The sequence below is a fragment of the Pogona vitticeps genome, chromosome 3, assembly GCF_051106095.1.
Source record: "Pogona vitticeps strain Pit_001003342236 chromosome 3, PviZW2.1, whole genome shotgun sequence".
Taxonomy (NCBI): domain Eukaryota; kingdom Metazoa; phylum Chordata; class Lepidosauria; order Squamata; family Agamidae; genus Pogona; species Pogona vitticeps.
In genome coordinates this window covers 244,630,709-244,656,841 of record NC_135785.1, presented here as the reverse complement: position 1 = coordinate 244,656,841, position 26,133 = coordinate 244,630,709, and the positions used below count along the sequence as shown (strand labels likewise).

The window sequence follows — 26,133 nt, the reverse complement described above, 5'->3', positions numbered from 1 at the left end:
ATGAAACTTCTGAGTTTCTTCAGGTAACTTTGAACATGGGTACGTATCATTCACATTCATAGGCAAAATTAATGGTTTTAATATAGGGAATCAGTGATTTGGGGGATGTCTGTTTCAGCCATGGAAACAAAGAAGTATTTTCCTGTCGAGGAATAAAACTGGCAGTGGACTGGTTTTTGGAAAGAGGACACAACGATGTCACGGTGTTTGTGCCAGCATGGAGAAAAGAACAGTCCCGACCGGATGCTCTCATTACAGGTATATTGTGATCTGCCTTAATCAACTTGATTTTTCAAAGCTTGTGAAATTATTAGTACAGTTGTGCCTTGCTTAATGAGGATAATCTGTTCCAGCGAAATCGCTGTAGAGCGAAATCTTCGTTAATCGAAATAAAAAATCCCATTGAAACGCATTGAAAACCCGTTCATTGCGTTCCAATGGGCTGAAAAACTCACCGTCCAGCGAAGATCCTCCATAGGGGCGGCCATTTTCGGTGCCTGTAAAGCGAGGAATCCGTCCAAAAACACAGCGGGGAGCCATTTTACACAGCGGGCGGCCATTTTGAAACCGCCGATCAGCTGTTTTAAAAACGTCATAATGTGAAGAATCTGTTCCCGAAGCAGGGAACCAATCATCGCAAAGCGGATTTTGCCTATTAAAACATTGTTTTGCGATCGCAAAACAGTCATTATATAGCGGTTTTGTCGTTTAACGAGGCAGTCGTTAAGCGAGGCACCACTGTATTGGTTTTTTTAATCAACTGAACAAATGTTTTCATGAAACTGTTATTGCAAGAACACTGTTGATGGCACAATAGTGTATGGAAGTTTAAAGTTTTTAGTCTAAAATGGAGGTTGGTTTCTCTTAAATGTGGAGGATGAATATCACAAGTCTAGCTGAGATAATTCAGTGAGTTAGTTATCTGGCTGTGGAGCCAGAGGGTTAGGAGTTCAGTTCTCCACTGTTCACCCCAAAAGAGCCAACCTGTATGGCCTTCAGCAAGCTGAACAATCCCAGGATGCTCCCAGAAGAAGGGAATGGTAAACCGCTTCTGAGTAATCTCTACATAGAAAACCCTGAAAAGGGTTGCCATAAATCAGAACTGACTTGAGGGCACACAGTCGTTATTACAGGCACTCCTCACTTAACAGTTTACCAGTTTAACAACTGCTAGGAATTACGACTAGTAAATGCTATTTGCATCTTCACCACACCCCTTCTTAACTGCATGTGATTTAATACTCCTTTACTCTTCCCTTGTCCACGCATTCACTTACGACCTAGTAGGAACTAGCAACGGACCTTGGTCATTAAGTGGAGTGCCTGTATTAGCCATTACAGCAAATTGAAACCTGCATGAACAGTCAATTATATTTCTTGTGTGCAAGTGCTGTGGATAAGCAAAAGGAGATGGTTGTCCAAGGGCTTCTGGGTGATGATGCCAGAATGCTAATCAAGATGGATTTAGGGTCCGATCCTGTATAGAGACTCAAGAGTGTTCCTTTTCTTACTGAATAAAAACAAATGAGATAGCTTCTGATTTAAGTATTCAAACAAATACTTAACAAAACTTTTGTTGACAAATTTGTCAAGAAGAATTTCCCTTTGAAAGATTAGTTTTCCCTGCTCAAGCTTTTAACTTTGCTAATTTTGATGTGAAATCTAATAGAAAACTTAGAGGAATGGAAAGCAGCAGTTCTTTGTAATAAATATGAGCATTTTCTCAAAAGATTAGGAATATAGTTAGAAAGTATGGGCCCTTTTTCAGTTTTCAGGAATCTGTTAATAGCATTTGCGTTGATGAATAAATCTGTCAGCCCTAGTCACTTTTGCATGTTTTATTTTTGTAAATCTGTTCTCATTCCGCATTCATTCATTGATATAAAATAAGGGTTACATCTGTTGTTTCAGCATCTGCTGTAACAGCAAGTGCCAAGTTCAAACTCTGGCATTTCTAGGTAGGCTAGAAGATGATCAATATAGAGCATAGAGAATGTTGTGCGAGGCAGACAACATTGTGACTCAAAGTAAGGCAGTTTTGTGTAAATACACATTTTAATGTATTTTACTTCAGATACTTTATGTTACACTTTTAGCTGTAATTGGTTGAAATCCTGTTCACGCAGCTAAAGCCACCAAAAGCGGCTGGTATCATCAGCAAGGGGCTATTTCCAGCAATTACACATTTCTTTTTTCTGCCCCACAACTCCAGTGTAATCCCTCTCAGTGTTTGGGAGCTGTGGATGGGAGGAGGAACTCTAAATCAGTGGTCCTCAACCTTGGGCTTCCAGATGTTCTTGGACTTCAACTCCCAGGAATCCTGGCCAGCAGAGCTGGTGATGAAGGCTTCTGGGAGGTGTAGTCCAAGAACATCTGGAGGCCCAAGGTTGGGGATCACTGCTCTAAATAACCAAAAATCACTGCTACCAAGATGGTTTTACTGGTCATAGCAATTTTCAATAATTTGGCAAATGTTGAAAGTCAAATTGATACTTTGCTGTTGATCCTGTCATTCATCAGACCAGTATCTTGCAGGATTAAAAAGTGGAGAGCAGTAAAAATGTGATTCTCCAGAACATGTTAAACGTCAGCTCTTGTCAACCCTAACTGGCATAATCAATGATGAGGATGCTGGGAATTTCAGTTGAACAACTCCTGGAGTTTTGCCCTCTCTTAGTTATCTTGCTATTTCTTGCAAGCCAACCTAGTAGTATTTTCCTCCTGCAAATATATATATATATGCATGCAATACCTACATAAGAAAAATTGTTACATCTTCAGATAAGAAAATGAATACAGTATACAGTATCCGAATGAGCTGACGCAGGACTGTAAGACTTCTTAGAAGCTTTTGTAATTACGGAAGTCCTTTGGATATTAAGATTTCCCCAGACCTTTAGAACCTTGCCTAAGGTCACAATTTCTGTAATTTTCAGACTCTGGTGATCTTATTTTGAGTTGGTTGAAACAGTTGGGAAATAACATGCCCATTCTTTCAGTTATATCTTGTGTTTGTATTCCTGTTAGTTACAACATATCATTTTTCAGAAATGAAACATTTAGAAATCAAACGGTTTGTCTTCAAAAGGTCCGAGGGCTTCCACAAGCTCCCATAGAATTTCCTTCATTGTTAAGAAGCTTTGGGGGACATTAAAACTCTAGTTTTAATAGAAATTGGAGGTGATATGTATGCATGCTTAATGACAATTATACAATTGATCCAGGAGAATATATTCTGTTCAGTAGAAAAATAAACACTGCCCCCCTAGTTTGTTTATCATTCAAATGGGTAATCTGTGAAACCAAGAACACTGTATTAATTACTAGAATTAACTGTGGTCATACTGTATGTGTAAGGATGATAATAGAGTGTGGAGTAAAAGGCAGCTTATTGTGTTGTTTATGTACTGTAATGTACTGTATTGCTGGATGTTAGGTCTTTGGTTTGAGTAGAATCTTTCGTAAATGGTGTTTTGGATTGAAATAATCTTAATCTGATGGTTGTTGTAGGTTTTTGGGCCATTTGGCTGTGTTCTTAAGGTTTTTCTTCCCAACGTTTCGCCAGTCTCTGTGGCAAAATGTTAGAAGGAAAAACCTTAAGAACACAGCCAAACAGCCCGAAAAACCTACAATAGCCATTGGATCCCGGCCGTGAAAGCCTTTGAGAATGCAATCTCAATCTGACTTTGTATATATGTTATCTGCTCTCTTGTAACAGAGTGAACTGAACACAATCTTGACTTCTTTTCAGTGTTTCACTTCTTTCTTTCAATATTTCTAGATCAAGAAATCTTGCGCAAATTAGAAAAAGAGAAAATTCTGGTGTTCACCCCATCCCGTCGTGTTCAGGGGAGAAGGGTGGTATGCTATGACGACAGGTTCATAGTGAAGTTGGCTTTTGAGTCTGATGGTATAATTGTGTCTAATGATAACTACAGGGACCTAGCTAATGAAAAGCCAGAATGGAAGAAGTTCATTGATGAACGACTGCTGATGTATTCATTTGTCAATGACAAGTAAGTACCTGTAATTCTGTTTGCCTGCTTACTAAAAGGTGACTTGAAAGGACCTGGGTACATATTATAGATTGTAGAAACAGTCACGCTCTCACACATGCACACATAGTATTTCTTCACTTGTGATTGTTTCTGTGAAGGTCAAGTTTTTATAGTATTTGTCCTGGGCAATTTTAGGATGAGAACAAGGACCTATTGGAATGAATAGTCCTTAAATGCCATTTTTGTAATATAAATTTAATTTATTTAATGGAACTAGAAGATCCATGCAGGTTTGAAGCTCTAGTTGTAATTCTTCTGAACTTCTTCTTAGGCAAATGGATTGACCCTGTGCTACTATAGTGTAGAAACAATCTCATGCCCAATGAGATATAACGGACACTTCTTCCTGGCAAGCAGTTTAGAGCAATGTAACTATGCCACAGTTGTTTCTGAAAGCAACTATAATAAATCATAACTTCAGATTCTTCAAAGACTTATTTAACTGGTGATAGATTTTTATATCCAAGACTCTAAGACAAATCCACCAAATCTTGATGGTTGAACTGGCTATTTGTATACTAACATCAATTGTAAACTACCTAATACACCATTCTGCTTTAAGAAGCTGTCTAATATGGAAAACCAAACACTTAAGCGATTTCAACAGCTATAGCAGTATTGGGGGCTATGAACATAATGACAAAAATGCCAAAACCATTAGAAAATGTGTAAAATCTATTTCAGTGTGCCTTGTACATGATCTTAAACTGCCCAGTTCATTTAACACTGGCAGGTGGCAGAGAGGCTACAATCCAGATTTAATTTTTGTTACCATAGTGAGTTTATAGTTTAGCAGTGCATTAAGATCCCAAGCGCTCAGCACAAAACCATTCTATATCAGATCTGCTCAACCATTCAACCTCAATTTCTATATGATTCTGTAGGAGGTATAATTTCAAAAAGCCAACTCATAGAAGTTTGCAACAATGCTAGACATAGCTGTGCTTCATATTGCCCCTCAACCAGAGAAATATGACCAGTTTGTAGCTTCCATTTTGGAATGCTCTTGTCCCTCCATTCCAAGGGGGTGCCAAACCAACTAAATCCCAGGACTCACTCCAGAAACACATGCTCAATACCTAAATTATATTTTGCACTTTGAAGATAATCCTTTTAATAAACACACCATAAAAGCTGGGAAATTTTTGATCTCAATTGTTGTGGAATCACAATGTCTATATAGTGTTATAGTTTCTGTGCTGGATAGACACTATAACAACTTGACATGAAGCAGCCAAAAAGCTTGGAGACCTCTAGAAAGAACAGTGATTCAAACAAAAGCACACTGTATGCAAATATAACTCCAAACCAAGTAGCACACCAGCTGCCTCTGGCAGGAAAGAGCAACCAACACATAAGAACAAATAAAACATCAAAGTTATATTCAGAGTAAACACAATGACCTTTTCACTGCATTCATATTGGCAGAACTAGAGGAAGCCATAAGAAGATTTAGGAATAGCAGAGTGGTGGTACACAATACCCAGATCAAATAAATTAAACATTTTTGGGCAAAACACAAGGAAATAGTTCCTTCAACTCTTTAATAACTGCTGGACAAGCAAACAAATCTCAAAAAGACAAAAGTAATTGCTATACTGAAACCAGGAAAAGAACCATCGGTCCGCAGCTGCTACCAGCCAGTCTCCCTGCTTTACCACTTATACAAAGTATTCAAACAAATGATATTAAATCATCTAGTCAACAGAACAGTCTTCCATGGGGAAGAAGATCTTTTCTTATATTATAAAAACAACCAGCTGAAACCAAACCCTTTAAAAACACAGGACTGTGCCTTCCACTTAAATAACAGAGAAACAGAAAGGAAACTCCAAGTTATCTGGGAAGGCCAGATTTTGGAACAGTGTCCTACTCTAAAATATTTGAGCATCACTCTGGGTCTAACTCTATTAAAAATGTCTATAAATACCAAACAGAAAGTTGCTTCCAAAAATAATGTACGTAGGGAACTGGCTGGGTCAGACTGGGGAGCACACCCACAAGCAATAAGAACGACAGTTTTGTTCCTATGTTGCTCCACAGCAGAATATGCTAGTGCTGTATGGTATAAATCAGCACATACCAAACAAGTGGATGTAGCTGTTAATGAATCATGCAGGATTATTACTGAATGCCTGAAACCCACCCCCATTGACTATTATTTAAACAACATTGCTCCTCTGGAATTATATTGAGAGGTGCTAGAAAATATGAATGAAGTAAGATAACATAGCACCAAACCTATCCCCCTAGCTAATGGCTAAAATCAAAGTTTTCTTCACGCATCTCAGTCTACATATTAAATGAGAAGAGACTAGGCTAACTAAATCTATGGAGAGCTAAAACAACACACCTTGCCAAATGGATGAATGCTGAAGTGTGTGTCTCCCATCAGTACAAGATTCTGGCTGGACCATCTGGAAGACTCTTAATAGACTTTGAAGCAAAGTAGGAAGATCTAAGAATAATCAAGTAAAATGAGGCTACTTGAATACAAGACAGATTTTCTGGGAATGTGGAGAAATCCAATCAATGCAGCATTTATGTGCATGCAATTTATTCCCCACCATGTGTACTAAAGAAGATCTAATACAGTAAATGGCCAAGGTAATGCTATTGAAGTAGCATGCTTCATTTTAACATTTTAAATTTATTTGAACTTTATATTTTTTTATATGTCCATAATTTTAAATTGTGCACTGCTCATAAAAATAAAGACTGAGTAATCTCCAAGAGCAGTTTGCTTTGTTCCATTAAAGAGAATATCTAGTCATTTCTGATAAATACTAACTAGCTAGGTTTTTGACATACACATAAATATTGACTCACGAGCTTCAAAATTCTGTGCAGAGCTCTACAGACTGGAAAGAAGATTTGACAGGGAAACTAGTGCAGTAACATTTCATGTTAGAGTATTCAGATCTTTACAGTAAAGTTGCAGATGTTGGCTTTGAAAAATACTCTTTTCAAGGAAATTCTGTATAATATATTTTGTCAGTAGTTAGTATTTATGATTCTGAATTCAGATTTGACTGAGTTGGGTCAAAAGAAACTTATAAACATGATAGGGAAGTCACTTATGAACTCAAAATGTATCTTTGAGACACAGAGCTAAGTAGAGAGACACATGGTACCTATGAGATGCAAGTCTAATTTGGCATGTACTCAGTTGGCAGTCCTTGTTAGGGTTCACGCACTGCCTTTCTATCCAGCATCTGAGTGCAAGAGCACTCTTGCCTGTGTAAGAGCTGATTTATGCCGCTGTTCGAAATGTGGAAAAATCTCAGCCCCTGCATGGAGCACCAGCCTCACAGTTATTTTCAGTGATTGATAAAAAGAAAGACTGTGTTCCTTTCACACACACTTTCCTGGGCAAGTTGGTGTCTGAATCCGTCCACTAAGTGCAGTGATCTGCAGTAAATAGATCATTCACTGCTGATCACTGCAGATAGTGCACTTAGTAGTAGGGTACTTAGTAGTAGTGTTTAGTGGACTTAGTTCTAGTAGTGCTTAGTAGTAGTCAAATTAGAATCAGAAACTTATCAACAGTCTCTGATCAACAGGCAATCAACATAGATTTTAGATCAAGAAATGGGGATTTGCTAGCCCTGTGCCTCTCATACAGTAACTCTTCTCAGATGAAAAGAAATGTATCTGAACAGGTGAACCACTGTTGTTGGAAGTTGTCTATGAGAGAGTCTTCATTTTCCAGGGCTCTGCCTTGAGTGGATATTTTCCATCAACTAAGGATGTTTATTCTGTTCAGACCTGTTGCTTTTCACATGAACAGAGCTGCAACAAAACATTCTGTATTATTTTAACTCTTATGTGGGAAACTTAAATAGGACTTCAGTCTCATTGATTTATGTCTCATTGATTTCTAAGTACAATTAAGGATGTATTATTCTTATTCTCATCTAATTATCTCACACATTACTGCCTAAAATCGCTGTACATTTATTTCAGCTGTAAAACATAGATCTGGTTCTGTGGGCTCTTCTTCTTTTAGGATATTGTGCAGAATACACATGAAACATGAGAAATATCTCAACTTAATTATTTTATTTTATACTCTGTAGGTTTATGCCTCCTGATGATCCTCTCGGTCGCCATGGCCCAAGTCTGGATAATTTTCTACGGAAGAAACCTGTTGTGCCAGAACATAAGAAGCAACCGTGTCCTTATGGTAATTTTATTTGACTGAGCTGTGTATTTTCAATAAATGATTTGACTCTCTGTAAAAAGCTATTGTAGGATCTCATTAGATAATAGGTTTAATCTAGATTATGTCCCATTGGAAGACAATCCCAGAAACAGAAAGTATATTTTGGGATCTGTGATCCACAAAGCCAATACAGTTGAGTGGTTACTATGTTGTACAGATGTAAAGTAGAATCCCTGTTTAGCCAAGAATGCTGTTGGAAGTCACATGACACTGTTCTGCAGTATACCTATGTTCATCATTTAAAAAATGGAATGTTGCCCTACCCAAAGAAGAAGGAGTAGTTTTGTTTTTTGTTTTTTTAGGCTGGATAGAACAGCAATTGATGAACTGACTGGCTGCTCAGAAATTGTGTGTGTGCATTCATGGTGTTCAGATAATGATGCCATTTCAGACTTAACTGCAAAACATTTAATTATCTTTAATGCTTTGTCCATTATCTGTCATTTGGCACGTTCAATAACTTGCTGTTTTATTTTCAATCTTTTTCCTAATCATTCCTTTGCAGTGCTGCAGAATTAAATTATCTCTCTGTTGTCTGTCTTTCTTCTTTGCTTGTTTACATCGTGAAATGACAAATGTATACAGGGAAGAAATGCACTTACGGACACAAGTGCAAATATTACCATCCGGAAAGAGGAAATCAGCCTCAGAGGTCGGTAGCTGATGAACTTCGTGCCATGTCTAGGAATACGGCTGCCAAAGCTGCTAGTGAAGGAGGACTGGTGAAAAGCAACAGTGTTCCTTGTAGCACTAAGATGGATAGCACTTCAGATCTTAAGCGAGCTGCTCCAAAGAGGCAATCAGATCCTAGTATAAGAACTCAAGTCTACCAAGACTTGGAGGAAAAGCTTCCCGCCAAAAACAAATTGGAAACCAGGTCTGTACCTTCTTTAGTTAGTATACCAAGTACTGCTGCTGCAAAACCCCAAAGTACTGCACCTTTAAGCAATGGCCTTCCGTCTGGAGCTCATTTCCCACCTCAGGATCAAAGACTACAAGGACCATATCCTCCAGTGATGATGGCTACCAAAAATCATGGAACGCCAATGCCTTATGAGCAGTATCCCAAATGTGAATCTCCTGTGGATGTAGGTTACTACTCTATGCTGAATGCGTATTCAAACCTAAGTCTGTCTGGTCCACGAAGTCCTGACAGGCGATTCTCTTTGGACACAGATTACAGAATTAGTTCTGTAGCCTCTGATTGTAGTAGTGAAGGGAGCATGAGCTGTGGCAGTAGTGATTCGTACATGGGCTACAATGATCGATCCTATGTAAATTCTCCTGACCTCCAGTTGGAAGAGAATTTAAAGTGCCAGCATATGCATCCCCACAGCCACCTTAATTCCCAGCCCTTCTTGCAAGGCTACCATGATACACTAACCCGAGTTCAAAGTTACAGTCATGAAGAACCAAAGCATCATCACAAACCTCCACTTCCATACATGGCTGTACACCTTCAGCATCCCAGTATTGGCGCTCGTTCTAGTTGTCCTGGTGACTACCCTGCTTCTCAGAGTTCACAGTATGCAAAGAGTGTACATCCAGGGAGAACCCTTGTGTCTACACGAGTAGACAGTATATCAGACTCACGTTTGTATGACAATTCTCCACTCAGACAAAGAAAACCATACTCTGGCCAAGATGGACTCAGCAGTTGGGACAGGCCAGGCTATGGAATGGATGCATATGGCTATCGTCAGACTTACTCCTTACCCAATAACCCTACACAGCCCTGTTATGAACAGTTTGCCTTCCAAAGCTTGCCTGAGCAGCAAGATCAGCCTTGGCGGATACCTTACTGTGGAATGCCTCAAGAACCCCCAAGGTACCAGGACAGTCGGGAGAAAGTCTATGTAAACCTGTGCAACATTTTCCCTCCTGATCTTGTGAGAATTGTTATGAAAAGGAATCCACACATGATAGATGCTCAGCAGCTCGCTGCAGCCATTTTAGTGGAAAAATCTCAGCTAGGGTTTTGATGAAAGGATGATGACTGTGGTGGTGATGATGCATCTTTGTGGTGTCTGTTAGTTCCGTTTCAGCTGTAATGCTGAGGGAGGTTTGCTACAATAGCATTTGTGATCTCCTTCTCAGCAAGGAGGTTATATAGTAATCCATTTATGTGAAATACTGTGCCATGGAATCTATATGTTACAACCCCATGCATTAGAAGCAGCAGGCTTGCTATAAAGGTTCGTGTAATTTTTTTAAAAAAAGAAAATTATAACTAGAAGTTCTTTCCAGTATAATGTATCTGTGAATTCCGAATAAGACTCTTTGGTGCATTGAGGGTTTTATATGCAGCACTTTTAAATATTATTACATGTTTGTTAATTTATTGGGTATTTTGTTTTTCAAGTGCAAAATGTTTTTTAAGCAGCAAAGTGAAGTGAATTTTGTGCACCAAACATTTTTAAGCCAAGCTTATTAAGAATTCTTTTGTTTTCTTTGAAGTTAAGTTATTTAATTTAATTGTGTGATTTTTTTTTTTACTATAATCATTTTATTTATAGAAAACAAAGGTCTCCTGCAGCACTGATTTTATTTTTTAAGCAATGTGTGAGTTACCAGTTTTAACAGAGAAATGAGTAACAATATATTAATACCTTAAAGTATGGCACTTTTTGATTTGTTTGGTTTTGATTTTAATTGAAATTATTTGTTGATTACTACTGATTATGGTGCAAGCAAAAGCAATCAGTGGAAGAGAAAACTGCTATTATTAATTTATTACATAGAAGGCAAAAGCCTTATGTATAAGATTTGGAGATAAGCTTATACAACTCATAACCATCTGAAATTAAGCTGCCAGTATATCAGTTTAGGTAACAGCCTTATCCAGCTGATGTATACTTCCATTCCTCAGAAATGGCAATGACATTGAGATTTATTTTAAGAATGTCTCTTGTGCAGGTATACTGGACAAAATGGTTTTGGTTGTGTGTGGGTTGTTTTTTTATATATATATAAAATTACTTGTTTTAAAAGGAAACTATTTGTTCTCAATGCAACTTTTGTATATAAGATACTGTCTATTTTTCATGCTATTTATCAAGGCTGGCCTGAAAGGTTTAATGTTTTGTGTTGGAGGATATGCAACATTTATTAACTGCACTGTAGTTATAGTATTATAGTCAAGAACAGTCCATTCTTTCTGCAAAATGTCGGCCAGGGTCCAGTCATGGTGCTATCCTGACAAGAGCTGTTTCATCATCAGAACTGAGATTTTAGCAGTTCTTCTTCCCATGGATCCTCAAAATCTGCTACAGAAATATGGGAAACTCTCCAGAGCAAATTTGTGAGGTTTGTGAAAACTGTGAGGAGGCGCATCAGCTGAAGTACATGAACACAGCTTTGGAGCCTGGCCTGTGTAGGTGTTCTTAAATTTGTCTGTCTGGCCTGTTGACTTACACAGGCCTGATTCTTGCCAGAAACAGCACCACCGTAGAAATGAACAGGATTGTCTCTTTGAGTATTAGTAAGGGATATTTCTGGTTTTAAATTGTGTGTTCTGCCAGTTCATTGAAAATGTAATTTTATGTAGATAGACTAGTAATAAATCTTGACTTTATAGACATTGTAGTCAGCTGCTTATAGACCAGGATTCCCTGCAAAGCAGAACACTGTGACGATTTCCTATTTTACAGTATTGTTGCTGATAACTGTGTGTGCAGCTACAGCGTGATAACCCTGTAGAACCAGAAAGTACCTTTTACTGTTGATACAAATTGTATCTTTAACTATGAAAACTATTTTGATTTATACATGTGACTTTAAAAACGCACACACAGTTGTGTAAAGATAGTTTTAGACTTTTGGGCAACATTTTATCTCTATTTTTTTTAAAAAAAATGTAGATTTTTGAAACCAACACCTGTGTACAGGCAAACTGTTGGGCCAAAATCCATTTGAAGCATAACAGTGTGTGTAACGGCAATCATGCAAACAATTTCCTTCTTTCTTGGGCTTCCAGTTATAGGTTCTATTGTGTAACTGTAGGAGGACTTGTGTGTGACAGACAGCCAGGGAAGCTGTTTGCATTACTTGTGCAGTTGCCTTCATGCAGTCATGTAAGTAAATGGGATTTTGACCACAGATTCTTACATTATACACGTTTCCCCACTATTTAGATTTTTCTCCTTTTCCTCTAGAAATATTTCAATAAATCTTGTAAAATGCTGCCTGAAAAGAATGTCCAAGCACCTTTTGAATAAGAAAACATTTTTCACTACTTGTACAACACCATGTGTTGCAAGAAGTAGGATTTTGGTATACAGTAAATGCTCCTTCAAAGCATTGTGCTTATAGATATATCCAATAATCTGAACCATGTTCAGCAACTTTAATTCAATATCACTCTTCTTGTTGACTAATGAAAAAGGAACTCTTTTCTCTTAACCCAGCCTTTCCTGACCTGGTGCTTTCCAAACATGGCAGAGCATGAGTGAGCTTATGGGGGCTGTAGTCCAACATATCTGGATGATACCAGATTGAGGAAATCTGAGTTAGATTTTTATGCCCTCCTGAAGGTGCCATGTTCTGTTCTGTCCATAAAGGAAAATATATTTCCCTGTCCATTTCTTTCCTTCTTCTCTTCAGCTCATTGTTTTCTTTCTGTACAAAAGAACCTGAGTATTTCTTTGCAAACTCCCTTCCCCATTAAAATGAATGAGACTCGCACAAAAATATGTTTGTTGCAATGAGCTTCTGATCATTTATGGTGAACATTTTCCACAAGCAATTGTTTATGGCTTGTTGTGTGTTGGTTGTGGTTTATGCTGTTAACTTTGAACTTTTATGATTCCTAAGCCCATTATTCATGTCCTTTTCTAAGGTTTAATAGGGGATCCTGTCACTGTGAGTGCAAAACACAGAATCATACATTTTACAGAACAAAATTGTTTCCTATGTAGATTCTCTGTTAGCTTGCAGTCTGAGACCTGATCACACCCTGTAGACTCTGAAAAGGGATTTGATTGTGCACTGTGTGCTACAATGAAGTAAATTTCTCCCTTATGGTGGAACTAATTTAAATAATATCATACACAGATCTGCAGAAATACAGAGCCCAAAGCTTTTTTTCAGTGTCGTCCTTGATTGCTGACACTCTGTAAAAATCTGATGTTAGAAGAACAACAACCCAGAGCTACACGGTATCACAGGAGCTGTTTGCTGCTTCTTGACTTTATCAGACACTCCAGGTCTGCCCTCAGTTTTCCCTTTTCCACAGAAGAAATAGCTGATCTGGTCGATCCACAACTCTTCCATTACATGACCTAAGTAGATCTGTTTTTAGTTCCTCTCTTTTTGTCATTATGTACCAAATGACAGTTCAAGTGCAACTTCTAGAGCAAGGTTGACGTGCCTGAGAACATCTAGATGTCATCAGAACTGCGTCTTCCTTGAGTGCCCACTCCTGTTCTCAGATTAAATTTTTTTGGTTTTACAGAAGTGGTATGCAACTATGAACCAGTATTGCTAAGGAGACACCAGATAATGTATGTCCATTTTTTAATGCTCACATAGGATGAGATCCAAACATACATGTTATGTAACTGGAAGGCACTCCCAACTCATATAGTGGAAGGTTGGTTTTTCCCCTGTTAGAGGCCAGTTGTACCCCATGGAGTGCTGTCCTGACCATACATAGGGTCTTTCTAAACGTCTGGAGCCCTGCTGTAGAAACGGTAAAGTTAAAACATGCTATATTAATTCAGGGGTCACCGTTTCCTCTAATTATAACATATGGATGTAGCACTGAAAATAGACCACATTTTTGTGCCTCTTTTTGTTTAAAAGCACTTAACAGAAAATATAATTTGTGAACGGGAAAAATGTATTATTTTATAATATGGTTGAAACTGTATTTAATTACACAGCATTCTACATATATATTAGACAACTACCTGTCGCCCTTTTTTGTTTCGTTTTTAGATATAGCTCCAATGACTTGATAAAGCTTTTAAATAATTAATGCACATTTCACATCTTGAATCATCTAATCAGATTTTTTAAAAAACCTTTGAAGGTATGAGGGATAAATCTACCTATTACAGCTTTAAAGAAACTGTAACAGCTAACTTTGCCACAGCCACATTCTTCAATCTTGTAGTAATTAGTAATGTTCCCGTCCTGCTAAATCTAGTTATATCAAGAAAGAGCATGTAGTCATAACTTTTCTGCTTTGTCTCATTCTAATAATACTGGAATTACATTGCAAATCTACTGATTACTGCAGAAAATGGATCATGATGTTGATCACTTTTCTGCATGAGTTAGCCCTTTGTACAAGATTTTCTGTTTTTCTTCCTACAGGAATATCTGGTGTCCGTACTATGGTATTTTCCTCCCATTCTAAAATACAACTGTCACAAGTTACTTATTCCTACATAAAAGCCTTCACCATCCTCCTCCCCTCCGATAGTAATTAGCTACTGAGATCTAAAACTGGAAAAGAGGAATGTCTCAACTCAGTCTGGAAGATACAGTTTAAAATGGAGATGTGAGTGGAAGTTAGGAGGACTCAAAAGAGAAAGTGTATAGTCAGAAAAATAAAGATGACATTAAATGCATTGAACTGCAAAAGTGAAAAACTAATCTATGCTGTCATAGAAGGGTATTTATAATGTGTAAGAGCATAAAATATTATTCCACAAGAAGTAAAGGTTTGCCACGTAAGCCAGAGTTCTACTAAACACAGTCATGCATCTTTTCATCCTGTCCAATGATAGAATCAAATATGCCTATTCTTGTAGTGTTTTCTTTATTTCTTCTGGATGTTCATTTTATTCAGATATGTAAAGAACCCAGTCCAGGTATAGTCACAATTAGAAGTCTTTTAATGTCTACTGTATACTGTTCCTGAAAATGGATGTGGTCATGAAAAGGTATTTTGACTTTCTTTACTGAAGTTAAATTGTTAGGCATCCCTGTTTTGGGGTCCTGGCCTCTCCCTCTGTAAAAGACAGGAGGCTTCTCACAAGAAGTGAGAAAATGTGAACTTTCATAATGTGGTTGTTTGCGACGGTATTGTACAGTAATTTCTGCTGTGTTTATGAACCCTTCTCCCCACCTATCATTAGTAAGTCAGCAATAAAACAGTTTTATCTAAGACAAAGCAAAGCTTTGGATGTAGAATCTATTTTATTACATTTTAAATGTCAATTAAAGTGGAGCATGGCAATTGTAATTTCATCTGTACTGTTATTCTGCTTTTAAACTCTCACATTCTGTCATCCTGCCACTTTATCTATATTTCTTTTTCCCCAACCAACCTTTAAGACTTTCCTTTCTCATCCTACATTCTTTTGCCTGTCTGGTTTCCAAGTCTTTAACATTTGTTTCCCATGACTTTCTAGCTGCTCCTCATCTGCCTTCCTAGGAATTTATATTCTGCTATACTTCCATCAAATAGAGTACTCACAGCCATGTTCAGCCCACTCCAATTCCAATGTATCCACCCAAATAGTTCAGAAAAAGGAGCACAACCACCACTTGCTCCGCATAGTTGCACAATTTCATGAAAATATCAAATGTCCATTTTGTTCAGTTTTTTTCATCTGTATTTTAGAAATATAAGAGAATTTTATGTTGATATATTGCCTACCGGGGAAGTTATTTAATCCATACATTTTAAAATGGAGAAATAGGAGTACCATCCTTGCTTCTGTTTTTAAGATGAGGGAAGTATTTAAAATATAACAGCTTGAAGCAAACCTCTTTTTGGCTATAGATTTTTAAAACTGTCATTTAGTGATCTGCCTTTTTTACTCTGTAAATGACAGAAATGTTAGAGAGTATGTGTGAATTATACATACACCACCTATGTACATTGTAATTTAAAGTATAGATGGATCTGCATCTAGCAATTCTGAGCTTTAATTAGACTTTCAGGTTCTTCTTCAGTGAGACCTGCCACAGTAATAAAATGATGTGCATTTCCGCCACAGATTTTACATACGCCAGCAGAAGTCAGATTGTAAGTAAATTGTTGCTGCTAATTAAGGAGGAGGCTCTAATAATATTTAATGTCCACCACACACAGGAATGGTACATGATAACGAATATAACCATTGATTTTTAATTAGCTGAAATTGGCTGCTATGATTTACATAGTTTGACTTAACACTGAGTGCACAAGTAATAGGATCCTGACCAGTGTGTAAGTAGGAAGAATATTAAACACTGTTAATTGCTGAAGGAAACAGAGTTTATCTGTAACATTTTAAAATTAATAAAATTGAGTATTTAATTTTTAGGGAAGTATATAATTACTGGATAAGTAATGATAGTATTAGACTAAGTGATAATGGTTTTAAGTAGAAGACCAGTATTTTCGTGGACTGAAATTGATCCTTCTAATAATCACTATGGTTTAAATATCACTATGGTTTAAATATGCCCATTAAGTTATGTGAAGTTGGATTTTGCCTGTGAAGGCTTTTTAATCAGAGATCCTGTCTGTACGTAGTTTCAGGTTTAATCTTATAATAAAGTTGTCCCACACTGATAATCCCTTGTGGACATTTTTTAAAATTTTTGTGATTGCTAACTGCATTTTACATATTAGCAATTGCGCACTTGGAAGGGCACTTTATGACCTTCAAAATTTATTTTCTGTTTGTAAAAAAAAATAAAAAATACCAGTAATTGAAACTAACAAGGTGGCACAAGATGACTTCAGAATGGACTTACTGCAATTTCTGACTTTTGCACCTTTCAAATATGTTAACATTTAGTATCACCCAAGTTTGACTTTTCTTTTGATCTGTTTCAGTTCCTAGTTAAACAGACTTTTTGAAATTATCCTGAGACTACATATAGAGAATTTCTTCTAGAAATTATCAGAAAATGTTTGAATCACAGGCGTTCTTAGGTTACTGGTTCTCCATCCAATCACATTTCCTTTTACTGTATTTCATCTAGTAGGATGTTAATGTCTATTTTGAAACTTCTTTTTGTAGGAAAAAAGATTAAATGTGTATAAAGCATCTGGTGAAATCATTGTTAACTGTACTTTCTCTGCGATGTGGATATTCACATCTAGCAGTTCAGTATTTTGGCCATATTTTAAAAAAAAAACAAAGTGTGTACATTAATTCTATTCTTGGACAAAAATAAAAATGCCTAGGCTTTTCCTGTTACAGTTGGGCTGTGTTTGTTTTATATCATTGCTATTGCTAAAACAGCACACAAAAGTTAAAGCACATTCAATTTATAATGAAATTGTATAAATTTATTTGGTTTATTTGTTTGATTGAGTTGACATGACTTAAAGAAATACCCCAAACTATATTATTCCATTTTAGACATTATCCACGGTTAATAGATTGTTGGCTTATTTTAAATTAAGACTAACTTTATTTCAGTTCAGAAACCTTTATTAGGCATATACAGAATAACAAATTAACAGGTAAGTCAAAATTAAAATTAAGCAGAATATAAATGGGATCTTTGTTCCATTATATAGTTGTTCCCGAGTAGCTCCGCTTTTACGTGCATATTTGGTCGATTAACTCCCCGGTTGGTCAATCGTGGGTTTAAACCTTGTAGTATGTAGTTTTGTCGGATTTTGCTCTTTTCCTCATTAGGACACCGTTAAGAAAGAGCGCCACCCTAGTGGTAGTCTCCTTGTCCGTTGATGACAACAGATAGAACAAAATGCTATTCGGGCTAACTCCTGGGGGCCCCATAAGTAATGGAGTAATATAATTAGCCCTCAGGTCCTTATAACTAGGGCAGCTGCATATTACGTGCTCCAAGGTTTCGGGGGTGTTCCAGGTACAGTCTCGGCACCAGGTTGAGCTTACATTGTGAGAAAATGAGGCAGCCAGCTCTTGTGTAGGCATGACGTTGCATCTTGCTAATGTAAAAGCACGTCGCAACTGGGGATTTTCCAGGAAAGCCAAGTACCTGGGCATTTGTCCAATTGTAAATGGTAGTTCGAAAAAAAGAGGAGAGCGTGTTCTGGAGGCGGCTGCAATATGGTTTTGTCTTTCAATGTCCGTCAGCCGTAATACCAATAGTTTACAGGCATTATCAAGGTTAACGTTGCCCAAGCATTCGGGGGAGAGACCTATGGACTGGGCTTTTTTGTAAAAGAGGCGGAGTGCTGAGCAAATGAACGAATCACTTAGCAGGGCTTCGATAAAAGGGGAGTGATCGGCCTTGAAAAGAGTAACAAGCCAAAACTTGCAGAATCTGACCCAAGCCACATACTCTAGGCTCAACTGGCCTGCCTCTAACCGCAGAGTGGCACAAGCTACACAGTGAGCTACGCCAAAAAGTTTGTATAGGAACACCGATAGAATGCGTTCCACCTCATAATTGAAGGCTGGCATCCAAAGTTGAATGGCGTAAAGGAGATGGGGGGTGACCTTGGTGTTAAAAACTTTTATCGCCGCGGGTATATAGGAATTGCCTTGTATTAAGGTAAAGCGAAGAATGGAATTAGCCAGAAGTTTGGCTGATTTGATGACTTTCGAACGTTGTTGTATCCAGGTGAGTCTGTAGGAAAAGGTCAAGCCTAGGTAGTTAAAGAATTTGACTTGTTGGATAGGCTTGCCATTAAATGACCAGAATCGAGGTGTCCATCTTTTCTCAAAGACTAAGATTTTTGATTTGTCGTAGTTTAATTGTAGTAGATTGGACTCCAAGTACTCTATGGTAGCAAGAACCAGACGTCTCAATCCAATTTTTGTTTTTGAAATCAGGACCATATCATCTGCGTAGAGGAGCAAGTAGACTGGGGTGTTGTTGAGTTTAGGACAATGGGAGTCAATGTCAGCTAGATGAGGTGATAGGTCATTCAAGAAAAGGTTAAACAGGGTGGGAGCGAGCACGCAACCCTGTTTTACTCCCCTGGTGGTGGTAATATTTTCAGTAAGATTGCCTAAATCATCATACCTAACTTGGCAGGATGTGGTTGCATATAGACGTTGGATCAAGGAAAGAAGTTTGTTGTCGATTCCCAGCTTAATGAGTTTTGCCCAAAGAAGGTTTCTGTTTATGAGATCAAAAGCTGCTCTAAGGTCCAGAAATGCAGTAAATAGTCTTGAGTGGGGGCTAGCCAGCTGTTTCTCAGCAAGATGAAATAATATCAGGCATTGTTCCAGGGTGGATCTCCCAGCTCTAAATCCAGCTTGTTCTGGGCCTATGATATTGTTATCGTCAATCCACGAGGTCAGCTTAGTTAGAAGGTGTGATGCGTAGAGTTTCCCCGGGATAGAGAGAAGGCTAATTGGTCTAAAGTTGTTTGGATTCAATTTGTCACCTTTTTTATAGATTGGCACTATGTGCGATTGTGTCCAGTATTTGGGTACTTGCCCCTGGGAGTTCACTTTGGTGAACAATTCAGCTAAGAAAGGCGCCCACCACTGTGGAGCGTATTTTATCAGATCGGATGGAATAAAATCGGGCCCGGCGGCTTTACCGGACTTGAGATGAGCAATGAGGGTCAGAATTTCCTCTTGAGAAACTGGTGGCCATATGGGCAAGGCCGCTACCCCTGGGTGGTCAATGGTAATTTGATGGTCAGCATGATCATTGAACAGTTTCCCAAAGTGAGCTTCCCAAGAGGCTGCGGGAATTAGAGGAGAGGATGAATAGCTCGCCCGGGTTGGGGTGGCGTTAATGATTTTCCAGAAGAGCTTATGGTTGTTAGTTTTGGTTGCCATGATTAAGGAGCCCCATCGCTCAGAGATGATCTGCTGTGTGTTAAGTTTGATGGCCTGGGCAAGCTGGGCTTTAATGTTGAAATACGCTGGGGGAAGTCTGGAGCTTCCATGGTCCTTGTAGTCCTTGTAGATTTGACGAAGGTTATGTTTGAGATTCTGACAATGATTGTTGAAAACTGTGTGACTGTCTCGTGGCGGATTTTTCACCTTGGGAGAGTTGTGATGTCCTAGTTTGTTCAGCAAAACGTCGATTAGTAAATTGTAGCTATCCAGAATGTCCCCAATGGCTGGCGGATCAGTTAGCGTGGTATAAGAGGTCGGGCTACCCTTCGATATCAGATCGGAAAATAGATGCATGGTCTTATGGTTCCATTTGATAGACAGAGGGCCAGAGGAGGGTTTATAAGATAATGGAGGTGAAATAGGGGGAGGGTTAATAGTTCCAATTAATAATGAACAACTAAGAGGGAGATGATCACTAAGAAGTGGGGGATCAATCCGGAAACTGTCTATCATCTGTAGCGCAGCTACTGGGACAATAATGTAATCGATTACACTTGCCCCCTGTGGCGCTACAAAGGTGAATTCCCCTTCTTTGTCTCCATCTAGCAAACCATTAAGCCAGGTGAGTCCAAAGGTCACACATAAGTTGGCTAAGGCAATGTCATAACGTAGTCATAAATATCCCAGCTCTTGACGTATGTTTTTGGAGCAACAAAAGAAGGATCACGGCTTCCTTATCTGCAGTCTTAGACTGTACTATCCCTCCCTCCGACCTTAAATACTTCTTCTTTCTACCGTCCCTCAACGTATATGAAAGAGTGTTTTTATCTTTCCTAACTCCGGATTGGCCAAGGAGGATCTTTAGGGCAGCGGGCCATCTGTGGAATTACGGCCTTACTTTTTCCCGGGTATTCAAGGACAATCTAATTGAAAATTTATTTAAAGACAAGAGCTCCCCCTCACTAAGGACGATGATCCAGGCAACTAAGCCCAATATGCTGACTAACAGTACCAGGACACTGGCTGACAATCAACCTAGCCAATTAGAGGACTACTTGGCAGCCCGGAGTCCCCTCAAAGAATCGATGGAGCACGTCAGTAGTAAAAATCATGACAAAAGTCCAGTGCCCTCAGAGGAACACGATCCGGTCCCCCAACCACAGTCTCATCCCCAATCCATTTCTGTTCATAACGCTCTGTACCCAGTCCTTCTCTCATCTTGCACTACAGAAAAGCGATCTCCGATGGAAGAGCTTACCCTAGCAGCTGACCAGACACAAATTAATTCCGCTATGTCTGCCAACACTATAACCTCCAAGTTAAAACTTGTGGCAACAGCTCCAACTAATTCTGCAGATGACACCATTTTAGAAGCCCTGGCCCCGGTCCCACTTGACAAGCCCCCAGTGAACGCACACCCGGTGAGCTCAGTTATATCGGATTGACTTACCGTACCTACCCCTGACGTTGTACCCCCCCAACCGGGTTTGAAGTTGCTTTCTTGGAATATATGTGGATGGCACAACAAGGCTAAAGATCTCGACTTTCATGCTTATCTCAGGAACTTTGAGGTCGTCCTACTACAAGAAACTTGGATGGTCACTCCATTAAAATTTGAGGGCTATAACTCCATATCCCTACCAGCCCATAAACTTAAGAGTAAGGGCCGCCCAGCTGGAGGCCTAACTTTTATGTGTAAGACCCACCTAACACCTGTCCTAATGTTCATGGCTGACAGCCTTTGTATGGTGCAAGTGGTAAAACTCACTATGCTTCCAGGAACCTTGGTCATCTTCAATGTATACATACCACCCAACTCTGATAAGCTCTGCAGAGAGAACCAGTGGGACTATTTGTCACAAGTTCTGATGGATACCTTCGCCGAGCTTCAGGTGGACTGGTTCCTACTTGCTGGGGATTTCAATGCCCGCGTGGGATCGGGCGTCGACATCTTTAGACAACTGGCTGACGACCTTCCCTTGCCCGGCCTCAGCTACCTGCACAGGAGCTCTAAAGATCTAACGACTAACTTTATTGATATTTTGAGTGTCTTTTTACTCCCTCCCTCAAGTTTCCTTTACCAACTGCAAAACTGTTACACCAACTGGATGATTAGTCATGCAGCCAAGAGATGTTATATGAGAATAAAAAGACACAGAATTTTCATAGGTCACTTTATTTCATTGGTGTTATTGGCCAGAATCCTGCTGGAAATTTGTGCAAGTCTAAGTGTAATTGCTTAAGGTGCAGTGGCAAATAGCCACTCTTTTAACTTTTAACTCTCTCTTAACTTTTTAGTCATGCACCAGGAATGCCAATGGCAACTTGTTATTAGCAGCAATTTGGTTCTCCAATTAATGCAGTGGCACAAGCATAAATCTGAATCTGAAGTACTGAAGTTTCTTTTATGGATTCATTTTGTGGTCTTGGAGGAAGTTGCTTTCTGTCAGGGATATCAGTGACAGATCTCATAGAGTTTTGCTTTGAAAATAGCAAATTTGGAACATTCTTAATTTAGCATTAATACCTGGGTTCTAGATTCCACAGTTGAACAAGTAGCACAATTTCTTGTCTCCTGACATAAGAAGCACGTGCAGGTTAAATGGAAGAGCAGTGTGAGTTTAGTATGTTAATTCCTTGTTATGACTGTGCAAATTGAACATGTCACTATTCATTAGGAGATCTGATTTGCATTGCTGTATACGTATCTCAAACTAGCTAAAGAGTACTGACATGAGAATGGGGAAGAATAGCTGGTATCATTAAGGACAGCAAAATGGCAAAAGTTTGTTCATATGAACAAATCTGCAAATCATGTGTTGTGCATAGATGTTTTGCCGTAGTACTTCAAGAGAATAAAAAGGAAATTACCAGGACTTTGTAGTGTGAATATCTATTTGAACCACACTACAGAAGCACACTGTATGAAATACCTTTGCATTTTTATTTGTTGCATTTTGTGGCTGATGTTTTCTATTGACTGCCTTTCTCCAAGAGCCTAGGTGGAAGGCAGGTGATCTGCTTAAATAACTTACAAGAATCTAGGTACTCCATCTCCCATACATATTTTTTTACCTCTATAAAGGAAAGAGGTTTTCACAGTTCCAAAGGAAGACATGTCAGCTCGTGTAGCAAGAATTAAAAGGTACATGCAGTCATTTCATGCAGTCACTTCGTTTGTAGAGGGATTAATCTGAACACATCTTCACTACCATACAAGTGTAAAATGAGTGTTCTAATCTCTAGGTTCAACTAAACCTTTTAAATCCAGATTATACATACTGAGTTTGGAAGAGTTAAGCAAAACTATTAATGATAAAACATTTGGGAGATCATTCATTCATAGGATTGCCATACACTGAAGATAACTTGATGACATGTAACAGCATCATTATTTTTATTTGTTCAAAATACACATTATTAATAGGGGCCCACAGGTTTTATTCATAGTAGTTTTCAATCCAGGCACTGACTGGTGGAGATCGGTGTTGGTTGCTACATCATCATAAATTCAGACCACCCTCCAAGCTGAAGACACCAGTGTAATCCATACTAAAAGATAAGTGTCCCACCCTTGTAGATCATCTAAATCATTAGAAGTTACAAATGTTTGTGATTCAACAGGTGAGTGGCTTCTTGGAGCTGTTGAATGCCATTTAAAGGTGCCATTATTAATTTTCACATTTAGATATATTTTCTCATTTCTTCTCCACCCTACGATCTAAGGACATGACTTAAAAGACTGGTTCTACTTTGTGGCCTCTGTGAATCACACTATGGGTAATCCACGCATGCGCAGAACCTCAGAATATTCTAGAGCTTCTGCAGTAGCAAAAAGATACATTAGAACAGACCCCTCCCCCTGGTATATGTACCTTAGCACCAAGGCTCTCCCTTCAGTTTCTTTCTTGAGAGCCCCGGTCATTGCTTCTGTGAGAAATCTGAAAACCAAATAAGGAAAGTTATTGAACTTTATTTATTATTATTATCCTTATTATTTTCAAAAGATATGTCCTCCCCTCCCACCTTTCTGTTTTTTTCTTTTCTAAACCAATTCTTAACAAGATCCCGCTCTCTAACGGCCACGCTAAATGCCTTTTTTGCCTCGATGAGGCCATCAAACTTCCCCTCACTGCAAAAACTTTAAATGCGGAGTTCTTCGCAGTAGCCCCTCTAGACTCAAGCTTCGGCTCTGGGAGCAATCTCTAAAGCCATGGATGAAGCTGTTTCTGAAGCGAAAAAACAGTGCCCGTTAGCTACTCCATCTTGTTCTGATCATCGGCAACCTACTCTGCCCTCGATATCGACAGTCACGCGAGTACACAAAGCCAAACATTCGATGTCAAACCCTCGACATTGAAAACAGCCTCTAAGGGAAAACCGTCCATGAATCTCAAGCCCAGGAATGGGAGCTAGATCAATCTGTTTTTCTCTCCCTCTGCAAATGATGGAGCACATCCACCATCAACCTCTTTGTCTCCCGGGTAAACCAGAAATGCAGGCGTTCCTGCTCCTGCGCAGGAGTGAGAACTCCTGCAGAGATGCATTCATCGGCCTTTGGCCCAAGTCACTCATTTACCTGTTTCTACCATTCCCGCTCCTCCACAAAGTTGTAGTCCGACTTCAGCAGGACAGGCCCAAAGCTATCCTGATAGCTCCGTGGTGGCCACGATAGCCATGGTTCCCGATTCTCCACTAGCTGTCATCTGACATTTATCACCTCACTGGCTCACACAGAACAAAATTCAAATTCTACACCCAGATCTCCCTGCTATTCATCTCGCAGCAAGGAGGACTCAGCCTCAGAGATGAATGTCATCATCATTCTGAGAAACCTTCAACCAGCAAAGCCTATGTGTATAAATGGGAAAAATTTCAAGTTTTACTGCAGTGTCATCCCTTTCCTCAACTAACGCTTCTCTTACCACTGTCTTATGTTTTTTTATTGCAGCAGTTAAAAACTAAGGGTCTTTCTCTCATGTCCTTCAAGGTCTACCTTTCTGCAATTGTGGCTTATCAACCACCAACCTCTCAGGCAGCTAAGTTTTTCAGACACCCTACTCTGAAACATTTCCTCAAGGGGCTATCACACCTGTACCCATATGTCTGCCCTCCACCACCTCAGTGGTCACTGACATTGGTCCTTCAACAACTTACAGGAGCCCTGTTTGAGCCCCTGCGTCAACTGACCTCAGGTTACTTACCTTCAAAATGATATTTCTTGTGGCCATCACGTCGGCTCAACGTCCTTTTTAACTTGCGGCCTTAAGGTCTGACTACCCTTATCTCCAGTTTTACCCAGATAAGATAAAACTTTTTGTAGATAGTTCTTTTCTACCCAAGGTTGTCTCCCAATTCCACCTATCCCAAACTTTGGTTCTTCCTTTTTCCCCATCCCCTTCTATTCCTCAAAAAAAGGATCCTCCATGCTCTGGATGTAAAATGGGCTCTGGCTTTTTACACAGCCCATACTCAATCTTTGAGACGCTCAGCTTGACTTTTTGTCAGCTACCAACTTTCTACCAAGGATCTTCAAGTTACCTCGCAGAGAATATCTAAGTGGGTTGCATCTACCATCCAGCTTGCTTATCAGCTTGCTCGAGTTTCAGTGCCACAGAGTATCCGCCCTCATTCTACCAGGGCATTGGTGACATCTACAGTATGGTGTTTCTTTGGGGTGTCCCTCTACCAGACATCTGCAGCTCTGCCACATGGTCAGAGCCATCCACATTTATTAATCACTACAGATTGGATGTTTGGCAGAAATCTGATGCTGCATTTGGGTGTGCTGTGTTATCATCTACTGGTGATGACCCTCCTCCAGGTAAGTTAGCTTGTTAGTCACCCATAATGTGATTCATAGAGGCCATGAAGAAGAACGACAGGTTACCTACCTGTAATTGTAGATCTTCGAGTGGACCTCTGTGATTCACATGTCCCGACCCGGCCTCCCCACTGTCACACCCTTTTCTTTATGCGGTGGTTGACCTAAGTGAAGGGAGAGCCTTGGCGCCAAGGTACATATACCAGGGGGAGGGGGCTGTTCTAATGTATCTTTTTGCTAACGCAGAAGCTCTAGAATATTCCGCTGAGGCTCCGTGCATGCACAGATTACCCATAATGTGGATCACAGAGGTCCACTCGAAGAACTACAATTGCAGGTAGATAA

The 26,133-nt window shown here is 39.2% G+C and overlaps 1 protein-coding gene across 7 annotated transcripts in view; it reads left to right on the top strand.

Annotated features, from left to right (window-relative positions):
- The window catches only part of ZC3H12C (zinc finger CCCH-type containing 12C), a 49,937-nt gene extending 34,529 nt beyond the window's left edge, over positions 1-15,408 (top strand). For all 7 annotated transcript variants that reach the window (XM_020805191.3, XM_020805188.3, XM_020805187.3 and 4 more), the window contains 4 exons: positions 119-258; positions 3,782-4,016; positions 8,138-8,244; positions 8,869-15,408. In XM_020805191.3, the coding sequence (XP_020660850.3) occupies positions 119-258; positions 3,782-4,016; positions 8,138-8,244; positions 8,869-10,265 (1,879 nt within the window). In that variant the 3' untranslated portion in view covers positions 10,266-15,408. The remainder of the gene's footprint in view (positions 1-118; positions 259-3,781; positions 4,017-8,137; positions 8,245-8,868) is intronic.
- Positions 15,409-26,133: the final 10,725 nt, after the last annotated feature.